Source organism: Odocoileus virginianus, chromosome 17 (genome assembly GCF_023699985.2).
Source record: "Odocoileus virginianus isolate 20LAN1187 ecotype Illinois chromosome 17, Ovbor_1.2, whole genome shotgun sequence".
Lineage (NCBI taxonomy): Eukaryota > Metazoa > Chordata > Mammalia > Artiodactyla > Cervidae > Odocoileus > Odocoileus virginianus.
Genome location: NC_069690.1, coordinates 697,025 through 716,168, shown reverse-complemented (window position 1 = coordinate 716,168; position 19,144 = coordinate 697,025). Strand labels below are relative to the sequence as shown.

The window sequence follows — 19,144 nt, the reverse complement described above, 5'->3', positions numbered from 1 at the left end:
TGTCATACATTGAAATGAATTAGCCATGGATTTACATGTGTTCCCCATCCCGGTCCCCCCTCCCACCTCCCTCTCCACCTGATCCCTCTGGGTCTTCCCAGTGCACCAGTCCCGAGCACTTGTCTCATGCATCCAACCTGGGCTGGTGATCTGTTTCACCCTAGATAATATACATGTTTCGATGCTGTTCTCTTGAAACATCCCACCCTCGCCTTCTCCCACAGAGTCCACAAGTCTGTTCTATACATCTGAGTCTCTTTTTCTGTTTTGCATATAGGGTTATCATTACCATCTTTCTAAATTCCATAGATATGTGTTAGTATACTGTAATGGTCTTTATCTTTCTGGCTTACTTCGCTCTTATTGATAAATGTAGTAATGAGATATGTTAGTAATAAAGGAGATGAGAATTTGATATATATAGGAACTCTGTACTATATTTGCAATGTTTCTATTAATCTGCAAGTTCAAAAACAAGGAGAGAGGGGGGAAGAAGATAAGAAGACATAAGAGAGAGAAGTAAAATAGTCAAAAGAATGGCATGAGGCCACTATTTTCTCTCCTATATCTTTGTTTTTAACCAACTTAAGTGACCTCTCCCTCTCAATTTTGTATTTTCCTCCTTGGTTTAACTTCTAAATATTGAACATCTTAGAACTCTATACTGTGTCCCTCTGGCCTCTCTCTACATATTTTCAGTTTCTTCTTGGTGAACTCTTCTAAACCTATGGTTTCAAATATCATTTATATGTCAAAGAGTCATAAATGTATGTCTTGTCTTGATCTCAGAACACCTTTTATATCCAACTGCCTACTTAACATCTCCCCATAATTGCTCATTAGCCTTCTCAAACAGAGCTCTTTACTTCATGTTTCAAAGCTACTCTTCGCTTAGTATCCCTTGTAGTCTCAATAACTATCAATATCTAGTCACTCAGGTGAAAAACGGTAGAAGCTATCCTTGATCTATGGTCTTTAACTTCCTTCATTCAACTCATCAGCCAGTCCTATCACTCTTCCTCTAAAATATACAGAGAAATAAAATATGTATCTTTTTTATAATGTATGTTATATATATGTGTGTGTCTGTGTGTGTTTAGTCCATTCACTTCTATTTTCACTAATATTATGCTAGTTGACTAGAGTAGGAAATGGCAACCCACTCCAGTATTCTTGCCTGGAAAATTCAATGGACAGAGGAGCCTGTTGAGCTACAGTTGCAAAGAGTCGGGCACAACTGAGCAGGTGCATGTGCGTGCGTGCACACACACACACACACACACGCCCACACACACACACACACGCCCACACACGCACACACATGCACATGCTAGTTGAAATCACCATCTTCTTTTTCCTGGACTACTATCTAAATCATTAAGAATCATCTGGACCCTTTCTTCCCATATGTTGACTATGGTTCAAACACAATGACCACTTTTATGTTTCTGGGAAAATCTGCACACACTTACTTTCTTAAGATCTTTTAATCCCCCTGAAATGCTATAGAAAATGATTTTCTGGAGGCCAGATCTTTTTTTGTTGTTATTTAAATCTTAGATTAAGTATCAAAATCTCAAAAGCCATCATTATTATACCATCTAATGTGTCTTTTTGCATGCTAAGTTACTTCAGTAATGTCCGAAATTTTGTGACCCTATGAACTGTAGCCCACCATGCTCCTCTGTCCCTGGGATTCTCCAGTCAAAATACTAGAGTGGGTTGCCATTTACTCATCCAGCAGATCTTCCCAACCCAAGGATTGAACTTGCATCTCCTGAGTCTCCTGCATTGGCAGGCAGATTCTTTACCACTGTTGCGCCAGGGAAGCCCATTCTGTGTTACCTCACCTTCTTTAGTTGTACCACAAAGTACTTTGCTCTATTAGTGTTCTTCTTATAGTTAAACTCAATTTGTTTGCTTTTATCTGTTTCCTTCCAGGAGAACATAAGTTCTTGTAAAATAGACTTTGTATTCTTGATGCTTGTAACTCCGCCTGATAGTCATAGGTACTAACCAAATTTTTACTGAATTAATGAAAGTGACAAATAATGCTGAAGAAGCTGAAGATGAATAGTTATATGAAGACCTACAAGACCTTCTAGAACTAAAACCCCCAAAAGATGTCCTTTTCATTATAGAAGACTGGAATGCAGAAGTAGGCAGTCAAGATCTACCTGGAGTAACAGGCAAATTTGGCCTTAGAGTACAGAATGAAGCAGGGCAAAGGCTAATAGAGTATTGCCAAGAGAATGCATTGGTCATAGCAAACACTCTCCTCCAACAACAAGAGAACACTCTACACATGGACATCACCAGATGGTCTACACTGAAATCAGATTGATTATATTCTTATGCAACCAAAGATGGAGAAGCTCTATACAGTCAGAAACAAACAAACAAAATAAAACCCAACTGGGAGCTGACTGTAGCTCAGATCATGAACTCCTTATTGCCAAATTCAGACTTAAATTGAAGAAAGTAGGGCAAACCACTAGACCAGTTAGGTATGACCTAAATCAAATCCCTAACCATTATACAGTAGAAGTGAGAAATAGATTCAAGGGATTAATTCTGATAGACAGAGTGCCTGAAGAATTATAGATGGAGGTTCATGACATTATACAGGATGCAGGGATCAAGTCCATCCACAAGAAAAAGAAATGCAAAAAGGTAAAATGGTTGTCTGAGGAGGCCTCACAAATAGCTGTAAAAAGAAGAGAAGCAAAAGGAAAATGAGAAAAAAAGTAAAGATATACCCATCTGAATGCAGAATTCCAAAGAATAGCAAGGAGAGAGAAGAAAGCGTTCCGTCAGTGATCAGTGCAAAGAAACAGAGGAAAACAATACCATGGGAAAGACTAGAGATCTCTTCAAGAAAATTAGAGATACCTAGGGAATATTTCATGCAAAGATGGGAAAAATAAAGAATAGAATGGTATGGACCTAACAGAAGTAGAAGATATTAAGAAGAGGTGGCAAGATAAATAGAACTATACAAAAAAGATTTTTATGACCCTGATCATCATGATGTGTGATCACTCACCTAGAGCCAGACATCCTGGAATGTGAAGTCAAGTGGGCCTTAGGAAGCATCACTATGAACAAAGCTAGTGGAGGTGATGGAATTCCAGTTGAGCTATTTCAAACCCTATAGGTTGATGCTGAGAAAGTGCTGCACTCAATATGCCAGTAAATTTGGAAAACTGAGCAGTGGCCACAGGACTGGAAAAGGTCATTTTTCATTCCAATCCCAAAGAAAGACAATACCAAAGAATGCTCAAACTACCACACAATTGCACTTATCTCACATGCTAGCAAAGTAATGCTCAAAATTCTCGAAGCCAGGCTTCAACAGTATGTGAACCATGAACTTCCAGATGTTCAAGATGGTTTTAGAAAAGGCAGAGGAACCAGAAATCAAATTGCCAACATCTGTTGGATCATCTAAAAAGCAAGGGGGTTCCAGAAAAATATATACTTCTGCTTTATTGACTATGCCAAAGCCTTTGACTGTGTGGATCACAACAAACTGTGGAAAATTCTTCAAGAGATGGGAATAATAGACCACCTGACCTGCCTCCTGAATAAAATGTATGCAGGTCAGGAAGCTAGAGTCAGAACTGGACATGAAACAATGGACAAGTTCCAAATCGGGAAAGGAGTACCTCAAGGTATTGTCACCCTGCTTATTTAACTTACATGCAGAGTGCATCATGAGAAATGCTGGGCTGGATGAAGCAAGATTGCTGGGCTGGAATCAAGATTGCTGGGAGAAATATCAATAACCTCAGATATGCAGATGACACCACCCTTATGGCAGAAAACAAGGAGTGCCCAAAGAGCCTCTTGATGAAATTGAAAGAGGAGAGTGAAGAAGTTGGCTTAAAACTCAACATTCAGGATACTTAAGATCATGGCATCTGGTCCCATTACTCCATGGCAAATAGATGAAGCAATGATGGAAACAATGACACACTTTATTTTTTTGAGCTTCATAATCCCTGGAGATGGTGACTGCAGCCAAGAAATTAAAAGACACTTGCTGCTTCGAAGAAAAGCTACCACCAACCCAGACAGCATATTAAAAAGTAGAGGCCTTACTTTGCCAACAAAGGTCCATCTAGTCAAAGCTATGGTTTTTCCATTGGTCATGTATGGATGTGAGAGTTGGACTGTAAAGAAAGTTGAACACCAAAGAATTGATGCTTTTGAACTGTGGTGTTGGAGAAGACTCTTGAGAGTTCCTTGGACTGCAAGGAGATCCAACAGTCCCTTCTAAAGGAAATCCATCCTGAATATTCATTGCAAGGACTGATGCTGAAGGTGAAACTCCAATAATTTGTCCACATGATGTGAAGAACTGACTCATTTGAAAAGACCCTGATGGTGGGAAAGATTGATGGCTGGAGGAGAAGGGAACAACAGAGGATGAGATGGTTGGATGGTGTCATCGATTCAATGGACATGAGTTTGGGTAAACTCTGGGAGTTGGTGATGGACAGGGACCCCTGGCATGCTGCAGTCCATGGGGTTGCAAAGAGTCAGCCACGACTGAGAGACTGAACTGACCTGAATGTTCTGAAATTCAGGGAGATGAGGGATTACAGTAGGTGGGGTCGGGGCAGGGGGAAGGTACATCAAAAGTATGGAGAGAACAATAAATGTGGTATTTGTCGTATCCTTGGGAACAGCAGGCAGACAGAAATTTTGTAAAGCTCATAAGATCAGACTGAATGGCAATTGTAGTGATTCTAGAATACCAGCTTCAGAATCATTGATGTTAAGGACTTGCCTTTTCTTCATTTTCAACTTCAGGTACCATTGAGCCTTTTAACTATAATCTCATTTTAAGCCTTTTGAGTAAAAGTGATATAGGCTGCTCCACCACTTTTTTTAAATTTCTTTATTTCTTAATGCAATTTTTTTTTTTTTACTTTTGCAATGTATTTTTTTTTTTATTAGTTGGAGGCTAATTACTTTACAATATTGTAGTGGGTTTTGTCATACATTGACATGAATCAGCCATGGATTTACATGTGTTCCCCATCCCGATCCCCCCTCCCACCTCCCTCTCCACCTGATCCCTCTGGGTCTTCCCAGTGCACCAGGCCCGAGCACTTGTCTCATGCATCCAACCTGGGCTGGTGATCTGTTTCACGCTAGATAATATACATGTTTCGATGCTGTTCTCTAGAAACATCCCACCCTCGCCTTCTCCCAGAGTCCACAAGTCAGTTCTATACATCTGAGTCTCTTTTTCGGTTTTGCATACAGGGCTATCGTTACCATCTTTCTAAATTCCATATATATGTGTTAGTATACTGTAATGGTCTTTATCTTTCTGGCTTACTTCGCTCTGTATAATGGGCTCCAGTTTCATCCATCTCATTAGAACTGATTCAAATGAATTCTTTTTAATGGCTGAGTAATATTCCATGGTGTATATGTACTACAGCTTCCTCATCCATTCGTCTGCTGATGGGCATCTAGGTTGCTTCCATGTCCTGGCTATTATAAACAGTGCTGTGATGAACATTGGGGTGCACGTGTCTCTTTCAGATCTGGTTTCCTCGGTGTGTATGCCCAGAAGTGGGATTGCTGGGTCATATGGCAGTTCTATTTCCAGCTTTTTAAGAAATCTCCACACTGTTTTCCATAGTGGCTGTACTAATTTGCATTCCCACCAACAGTGTAAGAGGGTTCCCTTTTCTCCACACCCTCTCCAGCATTTATTGCTTGTAGACTTTTGGATAGCAGCCATCCTGACTGGCGTGTAATGGTACCTCATTGTGGTTTTGATTTGCATTTCTCTGATAATGAGTGATGTTGAGCATCTTTTCATGTATTTTTTAGCCATCTGTATGTCTTCCCTGGAGAAATGTCTGTTTAGTTCTTTGGCCCATTTTTTGATTGGGTCATTTATTTTTCTGGAGTTGAGCTGGAGGAGTTGCTTGTATATTCTTGAGATTAATCCTTTGTCTGTTGCTTCGTTTGCTATTATTTTCTCCCAATCTGAGGGCTGTCTTTTCACCTTGCTTATAGTTTCCTTTGTTGTACTGCCCTGTTTTCCAAATTGCCAATTTAAATGGGAATTTAAGGATGTACTATGTGAAAGCCTTTGTATTCTTCAATTCTAATCTGTACCTATCATGTTTTGTATTTGATATCATCCAGTGGGCCCTGATTAGCCTAACTGATTTTTGCAGGGTGAATTTGGATCGTTCTCAATGCATGTCAAAGAAAGCTAACAAAACTGTGCCGTTCCATCATAAGAGACTTGATTCAGATGGTCTGACTGTCTTGCTGCCTGCTAAAATCTTATATAATGCCATATCTTAATGAATGAGTAGCTGAAGACACAATGAATGGAAATGGACAGAGGTCAAAGTGTTTTGCAATTCTCTTGGTATAACAGAGTCTTTCAGTTTTGCTTTTGTCAGTTGGAACATTTTTAATTATTCAGGGGCTCCCTTTTGCTTCTTTTTAAATGGCATTTCTTGAATTGATTCTTCAGTCAGACTGATAGGTCTTCCTTATATAGATGTATGTGTGTACGTATGTGTAGGGGGCAGGTTAAAAGAAAGAGGTGAGTTAGAGATAAGTGATGGGAAATTCAAATAGGCATAAATACATCCTTACTATTTCTCTTCAGTAGAAATATCCTGAGTGTTTTTTAAAATAAAACTTTATGACAGTATTTTTACAGGTTAGTAAGCACATTGAAAATAAGGAGGGGGGAGGTTGCTGTTCCATTCTGTAGTTTGACTTTTGGGTAGAAAAGGATTATTTTATGTATAGTCACTCTTCTTTATCAGACAACGAGGATACAGTACTTCTCTGCTATCATCTTAGTCTCTTTTCTCCTTTGTTTTTTCCTTTAGCTCAACAGAATTCACCAAAAATCCACGAAGGCTGGTGGGCATACAAGGAGGTGGTCCAGGGAAGCTTTGTCCCAGGTAAATGCACATTTATTCTTCTTACTTTATTTTTAGGAAAGTAATATGAATGAAATCTATTATTTCCAGATTTTTGCATTTGCTATATGGCATGGAATCTATTGTATAAGTCACCATAGTCTGATTTAGGTGCTAAATCAATACTGCCTTAAGAGAAAGTTTATTAAATGAGTGCCAATTTAACCAATACTGCGTTTTTTTCTTTTGAGCTTATATCTTAAGGTTCTTCCGCCTACAGACGGCTCTGTCAGGGAGATGCAGGAGTCAGGGTTGAGGTTCTGTATGCTGAAATTTTGTTGAGAAAGAGCTTTTTTTTTTTTTTTTTTTTTTAATGTCAAGGAAACAGGTAGTCTGGCAAGACTGATCATAGCAGTGAGGCTGACTGTGATGCATGTTATCTCTGATGTTACTTTAGTATTATTCATGGTCAGGACTTAGTTGGGCCAAGTATCAGATGAAAAGTAACAGGCCAAGTGGATGCTGTCAGCATGAGGGGAGAGATCTGTAAGACAGGTTAGAGCCAGAAGCATGCCATAACTTCAGTTCTGAAACAAGGTGGAGGGTCCTTGTCTTCCCTTACTGCTCTTATCCTCTTCACAATCCTCAGTCTGCTCCTTCAAGACTTTCATAGGGAAAGAGGCAAGAAAAAGAGCAGGAATGTTAAAGAGAAGGATGGAAAGGAAGGCAGGTGAGATATTGCAAAGTATTTTTAACTGCTTATATGTGAGAGGATAAGAAATAAAATTCTCAAATGGAGTCAGTATGGGGTTCCAACTCAGGCACGGAAAATAGAGGACCCCAAGTATCAGTTTAGGTCTTTGCAGTTGGTGGTAGGTGGGAAGAGTGGTGCCCCCAGGCCACCTGGTTCATTCTTGGATGCTATGTCTTCTTTCCCTGTCCTGGAGACTTCGTTATATCAGCTGTGCAGAGCTGAGAGAGTTGTTACACTCCTCTGAACCTCACTTTTCTCATTGGTATTGTGGGACACAAATTTCAATATGAGGAAACCAGGCATGGGGAGGAAGAGTGAATGGCCCAGGGGAAAGGCAGCTGACTGCCAGTTAGTTTCATAAATTACTATTATTAACTTGATAAATTTACTAGGGCACATTTATTTCTTGGTACAGTGGGCATAGAAACTAGGCTTGAGTAATTCACCTGAAAATGATCATGTTTCTAATAATAGTCTTACAATAACTTGATTGACATAACTGTGTTCATATGACAGGACAGAGCTATATGATGGTTTATACTTATGATTGGGGGCATCCCTTTCCAGTGGCTAGAAGGCTGGCATATATATATTTTTTTTTTTTGCTGAGAAATCTGCTTTTGATATTCAGGATATCTGGGAAATTGCATTTATAATGATATTTTTTATGCTTTGTGATTATTAAGTAAGAGCAACAAAGGGCATTCTGCCAGGTTATAGCAAGTCTTGCTAAACTAGTAATATCCTCCCTACTGACTGAAATGCTCATGGATAATCCTGGGGAGAGTCTGAAAAGTTTTACTTTTCTGCCCCATATTTTTAAAATTACTTTATTCATTTACTTTTATATATATATATATATATATATATATATATGTATTATTGAAGTATAGTTGACTTACAATGTTTCGTGTGCACAGTAAGGTGATTCATTTATACATAATATACATATATTAATATTGAAATTATTTTCCATTATAGGTTATTGCAAGATATTGGCTACATTTCCCTATGCTATACAGTAAAAACCCTGTTGTTTGTTGCATATCTATTTTAATTAGAAATCTAGCATTGTATTCATAGTAAGTCAAACAAGCGGAGTCAAAGTGTCATAAATGTTTTAGTTAGGCAAAAATTCATGTGTTTTCTAAAATATATATACACATGAATTTCACATTCATGTGTATATAAATATTATACATACATAATATGTATACAAAAGCTTTTCTACTATGCTTGATGAAGTTTTGAGAAGGAACATCAAAAAAATAAAAAGAAGAGATGGAGAAATTGGAAAACATAAACTAAATGAAATGGGAGTACTGAATATTAAATAGAAAAAGTGAAACAAACTAGATAAAATTAAAAGATAATCGTATATTTCAGTTGTTTGGCTGCTCATTAGAAACGTATCTGGAACTCTGGAGAAAAAAAAAAAAATACCTGGGCATTTTTATTTTTAAAAAATGTTCAAGATAATTCTGATATGCATCTGGATTTGAAAAAAGTGATTACAGGTTATTCTATTAAATCTTACTTTTGGTGGTATAGAGTTATTTTAGTTTTCTGTTGACCAATCATGATACAATGGTAATATGTGAGTAATAGTTACATAGTCACAATAATAAGAGATGTTTATGAGTTTTCACAATCAGTAGTGGGACAAATAGATAATTAAAATTGCAAATAATAATGGAATCATGATTAACCTAACTATAAGATAATTACTTACAATTTGGGGAGTCAAGCTGAGTGATGTGGTAAGTGGAAATGCATACATGCACATATTTTCATCTTCTCATCCAGTCCATGTCTTTTGGTTGGTGCATTTAGTCCATTTACAGTTAAGGCAGTTTTCCATATGTATGATCCTATTACTCTTTTCTTTATTTTATTGGATTTCTTTTGTGTAAATACTTTCCTTCTCTTGTGTTTCCTGCCTAGAGAAATTATTTTAGCATTTGTTGTAAAGTTGGTTTGTTGGTGCTGAATTCTCTTAACTTTTGCTTGCCTAGAAAACTTTTGATTTCTCCATCAAATCTGAATGAAAGTCTTGCTGGGTAGAGTATTCTTTGTTGTGGGTTCATATGTCATGCTATTCCCTTCTGGCTTGTGGAGTTTCTGCTGAGAAATCAGCTGATAGCCTGATGGGGTTCCCTTGTATATTTTTTGTTCTTTTTCCCTTTGTGCTTTTAATATTTTATATTTGTCTCTAATTTTCATCAGTTTGACTGCCGTGGTCTTGGTTTATTCTTCTTTTGGCTTATCCAGCCTGGGACTCTTATGCTTCCTAGACTTGATTAACCATTTCCTTTCCCATGTTAGGGAAGAGTTCAGCTGTTATCTCTTCAATTATTTTTCTCAGGTCCCATCTCTCTCTTTTCCCCCTGGGACCCCTAAAATGTGAATGTTGGTGTGTTTAATGTTGTTCCAGAGGTCTCTTATGATGTCTTCATTTCTTTTCATTCTTTTTTCTATATTCTGTTCTGTGGTAGTGATTTCCATCATTCTGTCCTCCAGGTCACTTATTCATTCTTCTGCCTTGGGTATTTTGCTATGGGTTCCTTCCAATGTCTTATTCATCTCTGTTTATTTGTTCTTCAGTTGTTCTAGGTCTTTGGTAAGCATTTCTTGCATCTTCTCCATTGTTTCCCTGAGATCCTGGATTATCTTTACTATCATTATTCTGAATTATTTTTTTTGGAAGGTTGCCTATCTCCACTTCATTTCATTGTTTTTCTGGAGTTTTATCTTGTCTCTTCATCTGAGACATAATGTTCTGCTTTTTCTTGTTGACCGACTTTCTGTAATATGGTTTTTATTTTAACCACTGTGGGACTGTGGCTCTTCTTGCTTTGTCTGTCTCCCCTCTGATGGAGGAGGCTAAGAGCCTTGTGCAAGCTTCCTCATGGGAGGGACTGGCAGTGGGAAAAACCGGATCTTGCTCTGGTGGGCAGGGCCATGCTCAGTGAAGGTTTAATCCAACTGTTTGTTGATAGGTGGGGTTTGTTGATAGGTGGGGTTGTGCTCCCTCCCTGCTAGTTGTTTGGCTTGAGATCTTTTAGCCCTGAGGTCTAATGGCTTTATGGTAATGTTAGTTGCAACTTCCAAAAGGGCTTACACCAAGGGAGAACTTCCCAGCCTGCTGCTGCCAATGCCCCTGTCCCTATGGTGAGCCCCTGCCTACCCACATCCCAACAGGAGACCCTTCAATACTAGCAGGTAGTTTTGGTTCAGTCTCCTGGGGAGTCATTGCTTCTTTCCTCTGAGTCTTGGTACATGCAAGATTTTATTTGTGTCCTCCAAGAGTGGAGTCTCTGTTTAGGCCAGTCCTGTGGAAGTCCTATAATCAAACCCCTCTCGTCTTTAACATCCGATTCCCTGAGGATTCCCGGACCCTTTGTCAGATCCCTAGGCTGGGAAGCCTGATGTGGGGTTCACAACTTTCAAAAGAGTGGGAGAATGTCTTCGGTATTATTGTTCTGCAGTTTGTGGGTCACCTACCTGGCAGGTATAGGGTTTGATTTTATCATGATTGTGCTTCTCCTACCATCTTGCTGCAGCTTCTTCTTTGTCTTTGGATATGGGGTATCTTTCTTTGGTGGGTTCCCATCACCTTATCGATGGTTGCTCAAAAGCTAGTTGCAATTTTGGTGCTCTCTCAGAAGATGAATGCACATCTTTCTACTCCGCCATCTTGAACTGCACTCCTTTGTCCCATATTTAAAAAATAAATAAAATTTCTTATTTGGCTGCATTGGGTCTTAGTTGCAACACTCGAGATCTTCCTTGTATCATGTGGGATCTTTCACTGTGGCACACGGACTCTAGCTGTGGCACTCAGGCTCATTAATTGTGGCATGGACACAGGGATTATGTAGTTCTGTCAAACGGGCTGCAGAATGCATGGCCTCAATAATTGCAACACACAGGCTTAGTTGCTCTGTGGCATGTGGGATCTCAGCTCTGTGACCAGGGATCAAAACTATGTCTCCTGCATTACAAGGCAGATTCTTAACCATTGTATACCAAGGTAGTCCCCTTGCCCCAGTCTTATTTTTTCCTTTTTCACCCTCTGTTTACACATTCTTTCTTTACATGTACTCAAGTCTGTGTTTTGAGTTGGTGCTTTTAAGACGACCACAGGAGAAGTTTTATCTTTTCTTCATGCACTGATTTAAAAGAATCTAAGTTTCCCTCATTTCCAGTTTTAAAATGAGTTAATATGTATAAAACCTGCTACATGGGAAGCAGTAAGATGTGGAGTTATGAGCATGGACTCTGGAGTTGGACAGACCTGCAGTTTAATCTGGTTTCTATGGCTTCTTTCTGGTAGAACTGTCAGCAAGTTGCCTACCAACTCTCAGTCTCCTGGGTTCTTCGTCTGTTAGAATAGAAATAAGGGAAAAATCATTCTTACAATGTTTTGTGAGGATTAAATTATATAATATAGGTAAAGTGTCTGGTGCATGCGGTGAGTCAATACCAGTCAGTTACTGTTGGCATTATTATCATTATTTTACCTAACAACATAATTAGATATTTAATACTTCTCTGTTTGAGAAAGAGAACCATACACTGAAAAATGTAATCATGCAAGTGAGGGTCTCTCATGATGTTAGAACATGCAAGGTGCTTAGTAAATATTCCTTGAATTTGTGAGCTCAAAGTGTCTTTGATGACAGTGGTCATCAAAGAGGTAACTTCACCATCCTTAGATTTAGGAGTCCCAAAGCACTTTAGCTTCTTGGTAAAGACTGTTATCCGATGACCTCGTTTTCTAAACTTTTCAGTTCAGTTCAGATGCTCAGTCGTGTCTGACTCTTTGTGATCTCATGGACTGCAGCACGCCAGGTTTTCCTGTCCATCACCAGCTCCTGGAGCTTGCTCAATCTCATGTCCATTGAGTTGGCAATGCCTTCCAACTATCTCATCCTCTGTCGTCCCCTTCTCTTCCTGCATTCAGTCTTTCCCAGTATCAGGTCTTTTGCGTCAGGTGGCTAAAGTATTGGAGTTTCAGCTTCAGCATCAGTCCTTCCAGTGAATATTCAGTACTGATTTCCTTTAGGATTGATTTGCTCAATCTCCTTGTAGCCAGAGGGACTCTCAAGAGTCTTCTCCAACACCACAGTTCAAAAGCACCAATTCTTCAGGACTCAGCTTTCTTTATAGTCCAACTCTCATATCCATACATGACTACTGGAAAAACCATAGCTTTGAGTAGATGGACCTTTGTTGGCAAAGTGATGCCTCTGCTTTTTAAAATGCTATCTAGGTTGGGCATAGCTTTTCCAAGGAGCAAGTGTCTTTTAATTTCATGGCTGTCTTCACCATTTGCAGTGATTTTGGAGCCCAAGAAAATAGAGTCTGTCACTGTTTCCATTGTTTCCCCATCTATTTGCCAGGAATTGATGGGACTGGATGCTATAATGGTTTTTTGCATCATAGGATTTTTTTAAAAAAAATATAGTTCTTCTGTTTAAAATATTTTAAACTTTTGGGAACTTCAGATCTCTTTAAAAAGATGAGTCATGGAATTTATGAGTTAAGTAATTGGACCTGAGGCTCTAATATTTGACAAACTCCAGACTACTCACTTTATCTGAATTGGTGCTTTGGTCAATGAACCCTTTTTCTCTTATTATCATTACTAAATATAAGCTTAAGAGTGTTCTTTACTTTGCTGCTGGGACTTTTTTTTTTTTTCTTTTTAGATTATCAATGTGTAAAAGAAAATAGACCCTCATATGACTGGATTATTTGGAAAATATCTATTGTCCCATGAATTTTTACAAATGTCCAGAAATAATTATCAGTTGAATTAATGTAAATCTGTGATTTTTATGAAGATTGTGGTAGAGAAAAATACATGATTTCTGTGGCAATGGCCAAAATAAGGTTGAGTTAGCATTGGAATATCCCATTTTGCCTGTTTCAACAGTACTTAAGAAGTAGCCAGCTGATACTGAGCACATGTGTGGGGCTGTTGTTAAAAATCTAACTGTACATGGATCTTATATAAGGGTAAACCCACACCCTAAAGAAGAAGATAAACCATAAAACCATGACTTAGTATAAGGGTTCTAACAGGACTTACAGGACATGTAAAGGAGGCCATAAAGAGTTGGGATTCATTCTGCCTGGTGTTCGACAGACTTTGTTGTTTACTTGCTTAATTCTATGCTTCATCCAGCATCACTCATTTTGCCTTACAGACAGAGCCCCATTTTATTTGAGTGTTTGCCTCCACATGGTCGTGAACTCAGGGATGGAGACCTTCCCAGTCCCAAAAATGTTTTTCTTGGCTGATATCTACACCAGTCATGGTGCTTTCAGCCTCTTTGTTGACAGTAATTGATTTAGATGTCATGAAGGCCAATTTTATGTGTAAAATTGGTTAGTCTACAGTACCCAGATATTTGATCAAACATTATTCTAGATGTATCTATGAATATATTTTAAAAATGAGATTAACAATTTCATTGGTAGACCCTGAATAAAGCATATTACCTCCATAATGTTAGTGGGCTTCATCCAATCCGCTGTCGACTTTAAGAGAAAAAGGCTGAGGGAAATTGTGCTTGAAGAAGTTTTTGGCCTTCAGTTGCAACAGCAGCTGCTCCAAACTGATGGCCTATCAATTTAGGATGGCCTAAAATTTTGGATATGTCATTATGCATAATCTTGTGAATCAGTTCCTTGAAATCTCTCTCTCTGTGGACACATACATGCACGCACACACACACACACACAAACATGAACATTCTGTTTTTTCTGTTTCTCTGCTTCTGTTGCTGCTGCTGCTAAGTCGCTTCAGTCGTGTCTGACTCTGTGAGACCCCATAGACGGCAGCCCACCAGGCTCCCCCGTCCCTGGGATTCTCCAGGCAAGAACACTGGAATGGGTTGCCATTTCCTTCTCCTCTGTTTCTCTGGGACACTCTAATACACTAATACACTAACATAGGTATGAACATATGATAACTATTTCTATTCATTGCTTGAGAGGGGATGTCTGCTGAACAACTTGGGAGCAAAAGCTACACTAAAGATGCCAGAGCAGAAAGTTGGAAATAATTTAGATCTTTTATGGCCCTCTTGAGCATTGAATTAACCATTGGATTGCCTCAGCATTTTTTTTTTTTATAAGATAACAAAACATCTTATCATTGGAGCCACTTTGAGTTAGTTTTTCCTTTACTTGCAGCCCAAAGCATTCTTTGAGATTTACATTTCTTGGTATATGGGGAAAGAAAGGAAGTATTTTGGAACTGGGTGTTGACAATCTTCAGGTTTATCCAAAGTGAATAAAGAGGAGAATGTGAGGATATCAGAGTAAACAGCATTGGCAAAGAAGAGTGAAAATTTACTTTGGGTTTGGGGAGTGGTGGGTACCTCTAAGTCTCTAAAAGGCAGGGTACACAGTGGAATATGATGAGCTAGAGGGTTAGCAGTGTTATCAGGGGCCACACTGTGAAACTTTATGTTCCATGTTCAAGATCTTAGACACAGTTTTGTTTTGTTTTTTTTTTTAAATTAATTTGTTTTTTATTGAAGGATAATTGCTTTACGGAATCTTGCTGTTTTCTGTCAAACCTCAACATGAATCAGCCATAGGTATACATATGTCCCCTCCCTTGTGAAACTCCCTCCCATCTCCCTCCCCATCCCATGCCTCTAGGTTTATACAGAGCCCCTGTTTGAGTTTCCTGAGACATACAGCGAATTCCCGTTGGCTATCTATTATGTCTCTTCAGAGCTTTAAAAAGGTCTTATAATTCTCCTATTAAAAGGATTTTTTTTTTTTTTAAGTAGAAGAATTATAAGACATTTTTAAGCTCTGAAGAGACATAATCAAATATGTTTTTTAAATCCAGCTATGTGTCAAATGGCCATGGACAAGACAGAATTATAACTATTTATAATGCAACTATTAATGAAAAAGACTAGAAGACTAGCATAAAAGATATATAACTAAAGATGTCAAGAAAGAATGACAAGACAGATGGGTGGTGGTGGTGGTGTGAGCAGAGACTCAGTACAGTTGAGACCCATACCCCCAGGTGGACAATCCATAGATAGGAGAATAATTACAGTTGCAGAAGTGTTCCTCAAGGAGCAAGGAATCCAATCCCACTTTGGACTCCCCAGCCTGGGGGTTCTGCACCATGAAGATGAGCCCCTAGAATATTTTACTTTGAAAACCAACAGGGCTGACTTTTGGGAGCATCAGTGGACTGTGGGAAATATAGTCCACCCTTAAAGGGCCCACACAAAATCTCACATACTCCAGGACCCAGGGAAGAAACAGTAATTTGAAAGAATCTGGGTCAAATACACCTGCTGACCCTGGAGAGTCTCCCAGGGAGGCAGGAACAACTGGGACTCACCCTGGGAACATGGACACTGGCAGCAGTCAGTTTTGGAAGCTCATTCTACCAGAATTACACTGATTCTGGCAGTGCCATTTTGGAATCCTCTCTGTAGCCTGTTAGTACTATGATTGTCCCTGCCCATCAGTAGGTTGGCTGCCGTAAAGACTCTGTAAGCCCACAGCCATCCAAAAAACCAGCCCTTATGCCAGAGTGCCCAGGACCCTGTCCTGCACACCAGTTCACAGGCATTATTAGCTGCAGGACAAGTCTCATCACCAGTGGACAAGCACCATCTCCAAGGCCCCCTGGGCTCTGCAACCTTGGGACATGGATCCAGCTACCACTGTGGCAGCACTAACCCCAGGAACCCTAGGACTCTGCAGCTGGCCACTTCATGACCCAGCCCTGACCACCAGTGACTGGCAACCTCCTCACTAGGCAGGACTGGCAACATTCAACCCATACAGGGCACACCTAGAGCATATAGCTCTTTGACTAAAGGTGAGTGTGCTGCTGGGATACCTGAGATGTCTCCTACAAAAAGCCATTTCTCCGTAGCTGGGAAATACAAACGACTTTCCAAATGCATAGAAATAAAAACAGCAAATTAAGCAAAATTAGTCAACGGAGGACTATATTCCAAATGAAAGAACAAAATAAGACCAAAGAGGAATTAAGTGAAATAAAGATAACATAATAGAGCTCAAGGTAATGATCACAAAGCTGTTCAAAGAACTTGGAAGAAGAATGGATAAACAAAGTGAGAAGTTAGAAATTTTAACAAGTGTTAAAAATGTAAATAAGTTGGAAAATGTAAAAAAAAAGAACCAAACAGCTGAAATAAAAGTATGCTAGAAGAAATCAACAGAAGACTAGGTGATAGAGAGGAACAATTCAGAGTTGGAAAACATGGAAAGGGAAATCACTGGAATTGAACAAAAAGGAAAACATAAATGAAGACAATATAAAAGACCTTGGAAACAGCATCAAGGGTACTAACATTCACATTATAGATGTCTGAGAAATATTTTTTCAATTTCTTTAATTTTGCATCTATATGAAATGATGTATATTCACCATACTTATTGTGATAAGCACTTTGCAGTATATGTAAGTCAAATCATTATGCAGTATACCTAAACTTATACACTGCTGTATGTCAATTATATCTCAATAAAACTGGAAGAAAAAATGAATAAAAATTCAGCTATGGTGACAGTAATGGAGGTGTACTGTATTTCAATGAGAATATCAAAGGCATAAAGATCCATGAGGTGATTTTTTAAATCATCCAAGCAAAAGATGGCATGCACCTATGTTGACAATGAAAACCAAAACCAAAACAAACGAGCAAACAAAAAACCCAATAATTTTTAAATTAATTATATTATTGAAAGATTCAGCATGAAATTTATCTTGTGACATACAGGTAACATGTTTAAAATTTAGGATAAATATATACACATTTAGCACATTTCAGAAAACTTGTGCAGAATACTATCTGTTCACAATCCATTTATCCAAAGCAGTAGAAAAACTGAGCATACTTATAGGGGAGAGTCTGTGCCAGGAATTGGACATTTAAAAAGGCACTGCTTCTAACTTCTTGGAGCTTACAGTCTAGTGAGAGAGTTAGTCTCTAATAATAATAAGCAGTCTCTCACCCTTACCACCTTCTTCACATAGCAGTGTTTGGGTAGGGAATTTTCTTCTCTCTTTTCCAACTAGGGCATCAAAATCTGAGGGTTTGACTCCATTTTAAATCTTTAAAACAAGACACTTGTGGTATATATTTTCCCAACTTTATGGAACCTAGAGCAGGCAAAAACAAACAAACAAACAAAAAACAAACAAACAAACAAAAACAAAAAAACCTCTTCCATTCTACCATGTCCAAAAGATCACTCCCAGGTAACTGGATGTGGGTTCTTGAACTCACTCATCCAGCAAGCTCTCTTTGGACACCTGATTTCAGCATCACCATCCTTGGCTCTTGGTGGGTAAAGACACAAAAAAGGCCCACTATGACCTCAGTGAACTGAGCTTACTGGGAGAGGGATATCTAAGTGTCCATAACCTTATAATATTTTTGACGATTGCCATTAAGGGTGTTTGGGGCTTCCTGGTCTGAGAGAGCACAGAGGGTGTTCCAGATGGGCAAAGTTCTGAAGGCTGGGAAGAGAGGATCACTGGAATCAAAAGGCTCAGGGGAATCAGGGCCAAGAGGGCAGCAGGAGCCTGGTGATGGAAGGCCTTACCAGTTGGAGCTTGGAATTTACCCTCAGGGTGCTGGGGCACCAAGGGAGGTGTTGAAATCAGTAGAGAATTTGGGGTGAGAGATGCAGGAGACATGAGCTATTATAATAGAGTGGCAACAAGGACCCTGTGGTGGGTCCAGCTTCTAGAAGCAGGAACCTCATTTCCTTCTACCCCTACTCCTCCAGGTCACTGTGCAAATGTTGTGTACAGCAGGGGCTCAATATTTGCTAAATCAATTTGGATTAGAGCAGAATTGTTGCCAGATATAAAGAAAAAGAATCACAAGCAAAATAAACACATCATTACAAACTGCTCTACATTCTATAAAGGATTTAGAGAAGTACAGCAAGAATAGTCTGGAAATAATGGAAGACATTCCTGAAAAAGCCATGGGAAGCTGAAACTGGAAGTGTAGAAGGGACAGCAGCAGTGAAGAGTGTGCCTAGAAAAGTGCTCAGGCAAAGGAGTGAGCCTGAATACATGGACATGACATATATAGGAAAAAGAACAAACTTTACTGTGGCCGGAGTGCAGAGTGACAGAAGTAAAGTGGTTTGAGACTGGAGATGGTCAGGAGCCAGATCACACTTAGTGTGGGCCACAATTGATTCATGTTGATCTTTGGCAGAAACTAATAAAATTTTGTAAAGCATTTAGCCTTCGATCAAAAAATAAATAAATAAATAAAAGAGATCTTAGGAATAATGGGAAGTCAGTAAACAGTTATAATCAATTTACTCTTTCTCAGAGATCTGGCAATCAAGAAGGGATCATGAGATTGAGTTTCTAACCATCTGGATGGTTAATAGAGAAGTTTAAATCTTTGTTTCTGATTAGGAT

The 19,144-nt window shown here is 39.0% G+C and overlaps 1 protein-coding gene across 3 annotated transcripts in view; it reads left to right on the top strand.

Moving 5' to 3' along the window:
- Nucleotides 1-19,144, top strand: part of CA10 (carbonic anhydrase 10) — a 791,040-nt gene that overhangs the window by 112,096 nt on the left and 659,800 nt on the right. For all 3 annotated transcript variants that reach the window (XM_070478462.1, XM_070478465.1, XM_070478463.1), the window contains exon 2: nucleotides 6,885-6,959. In XM_070478462.1, the coding sequence (XP_070334563.1) occupies nucleotides 6,885-6,959 (75 nt within the window). The remainder of the gene's footprint in view (nucleotides 1-6,884; nucleotides 6,960-19,144) is intronic.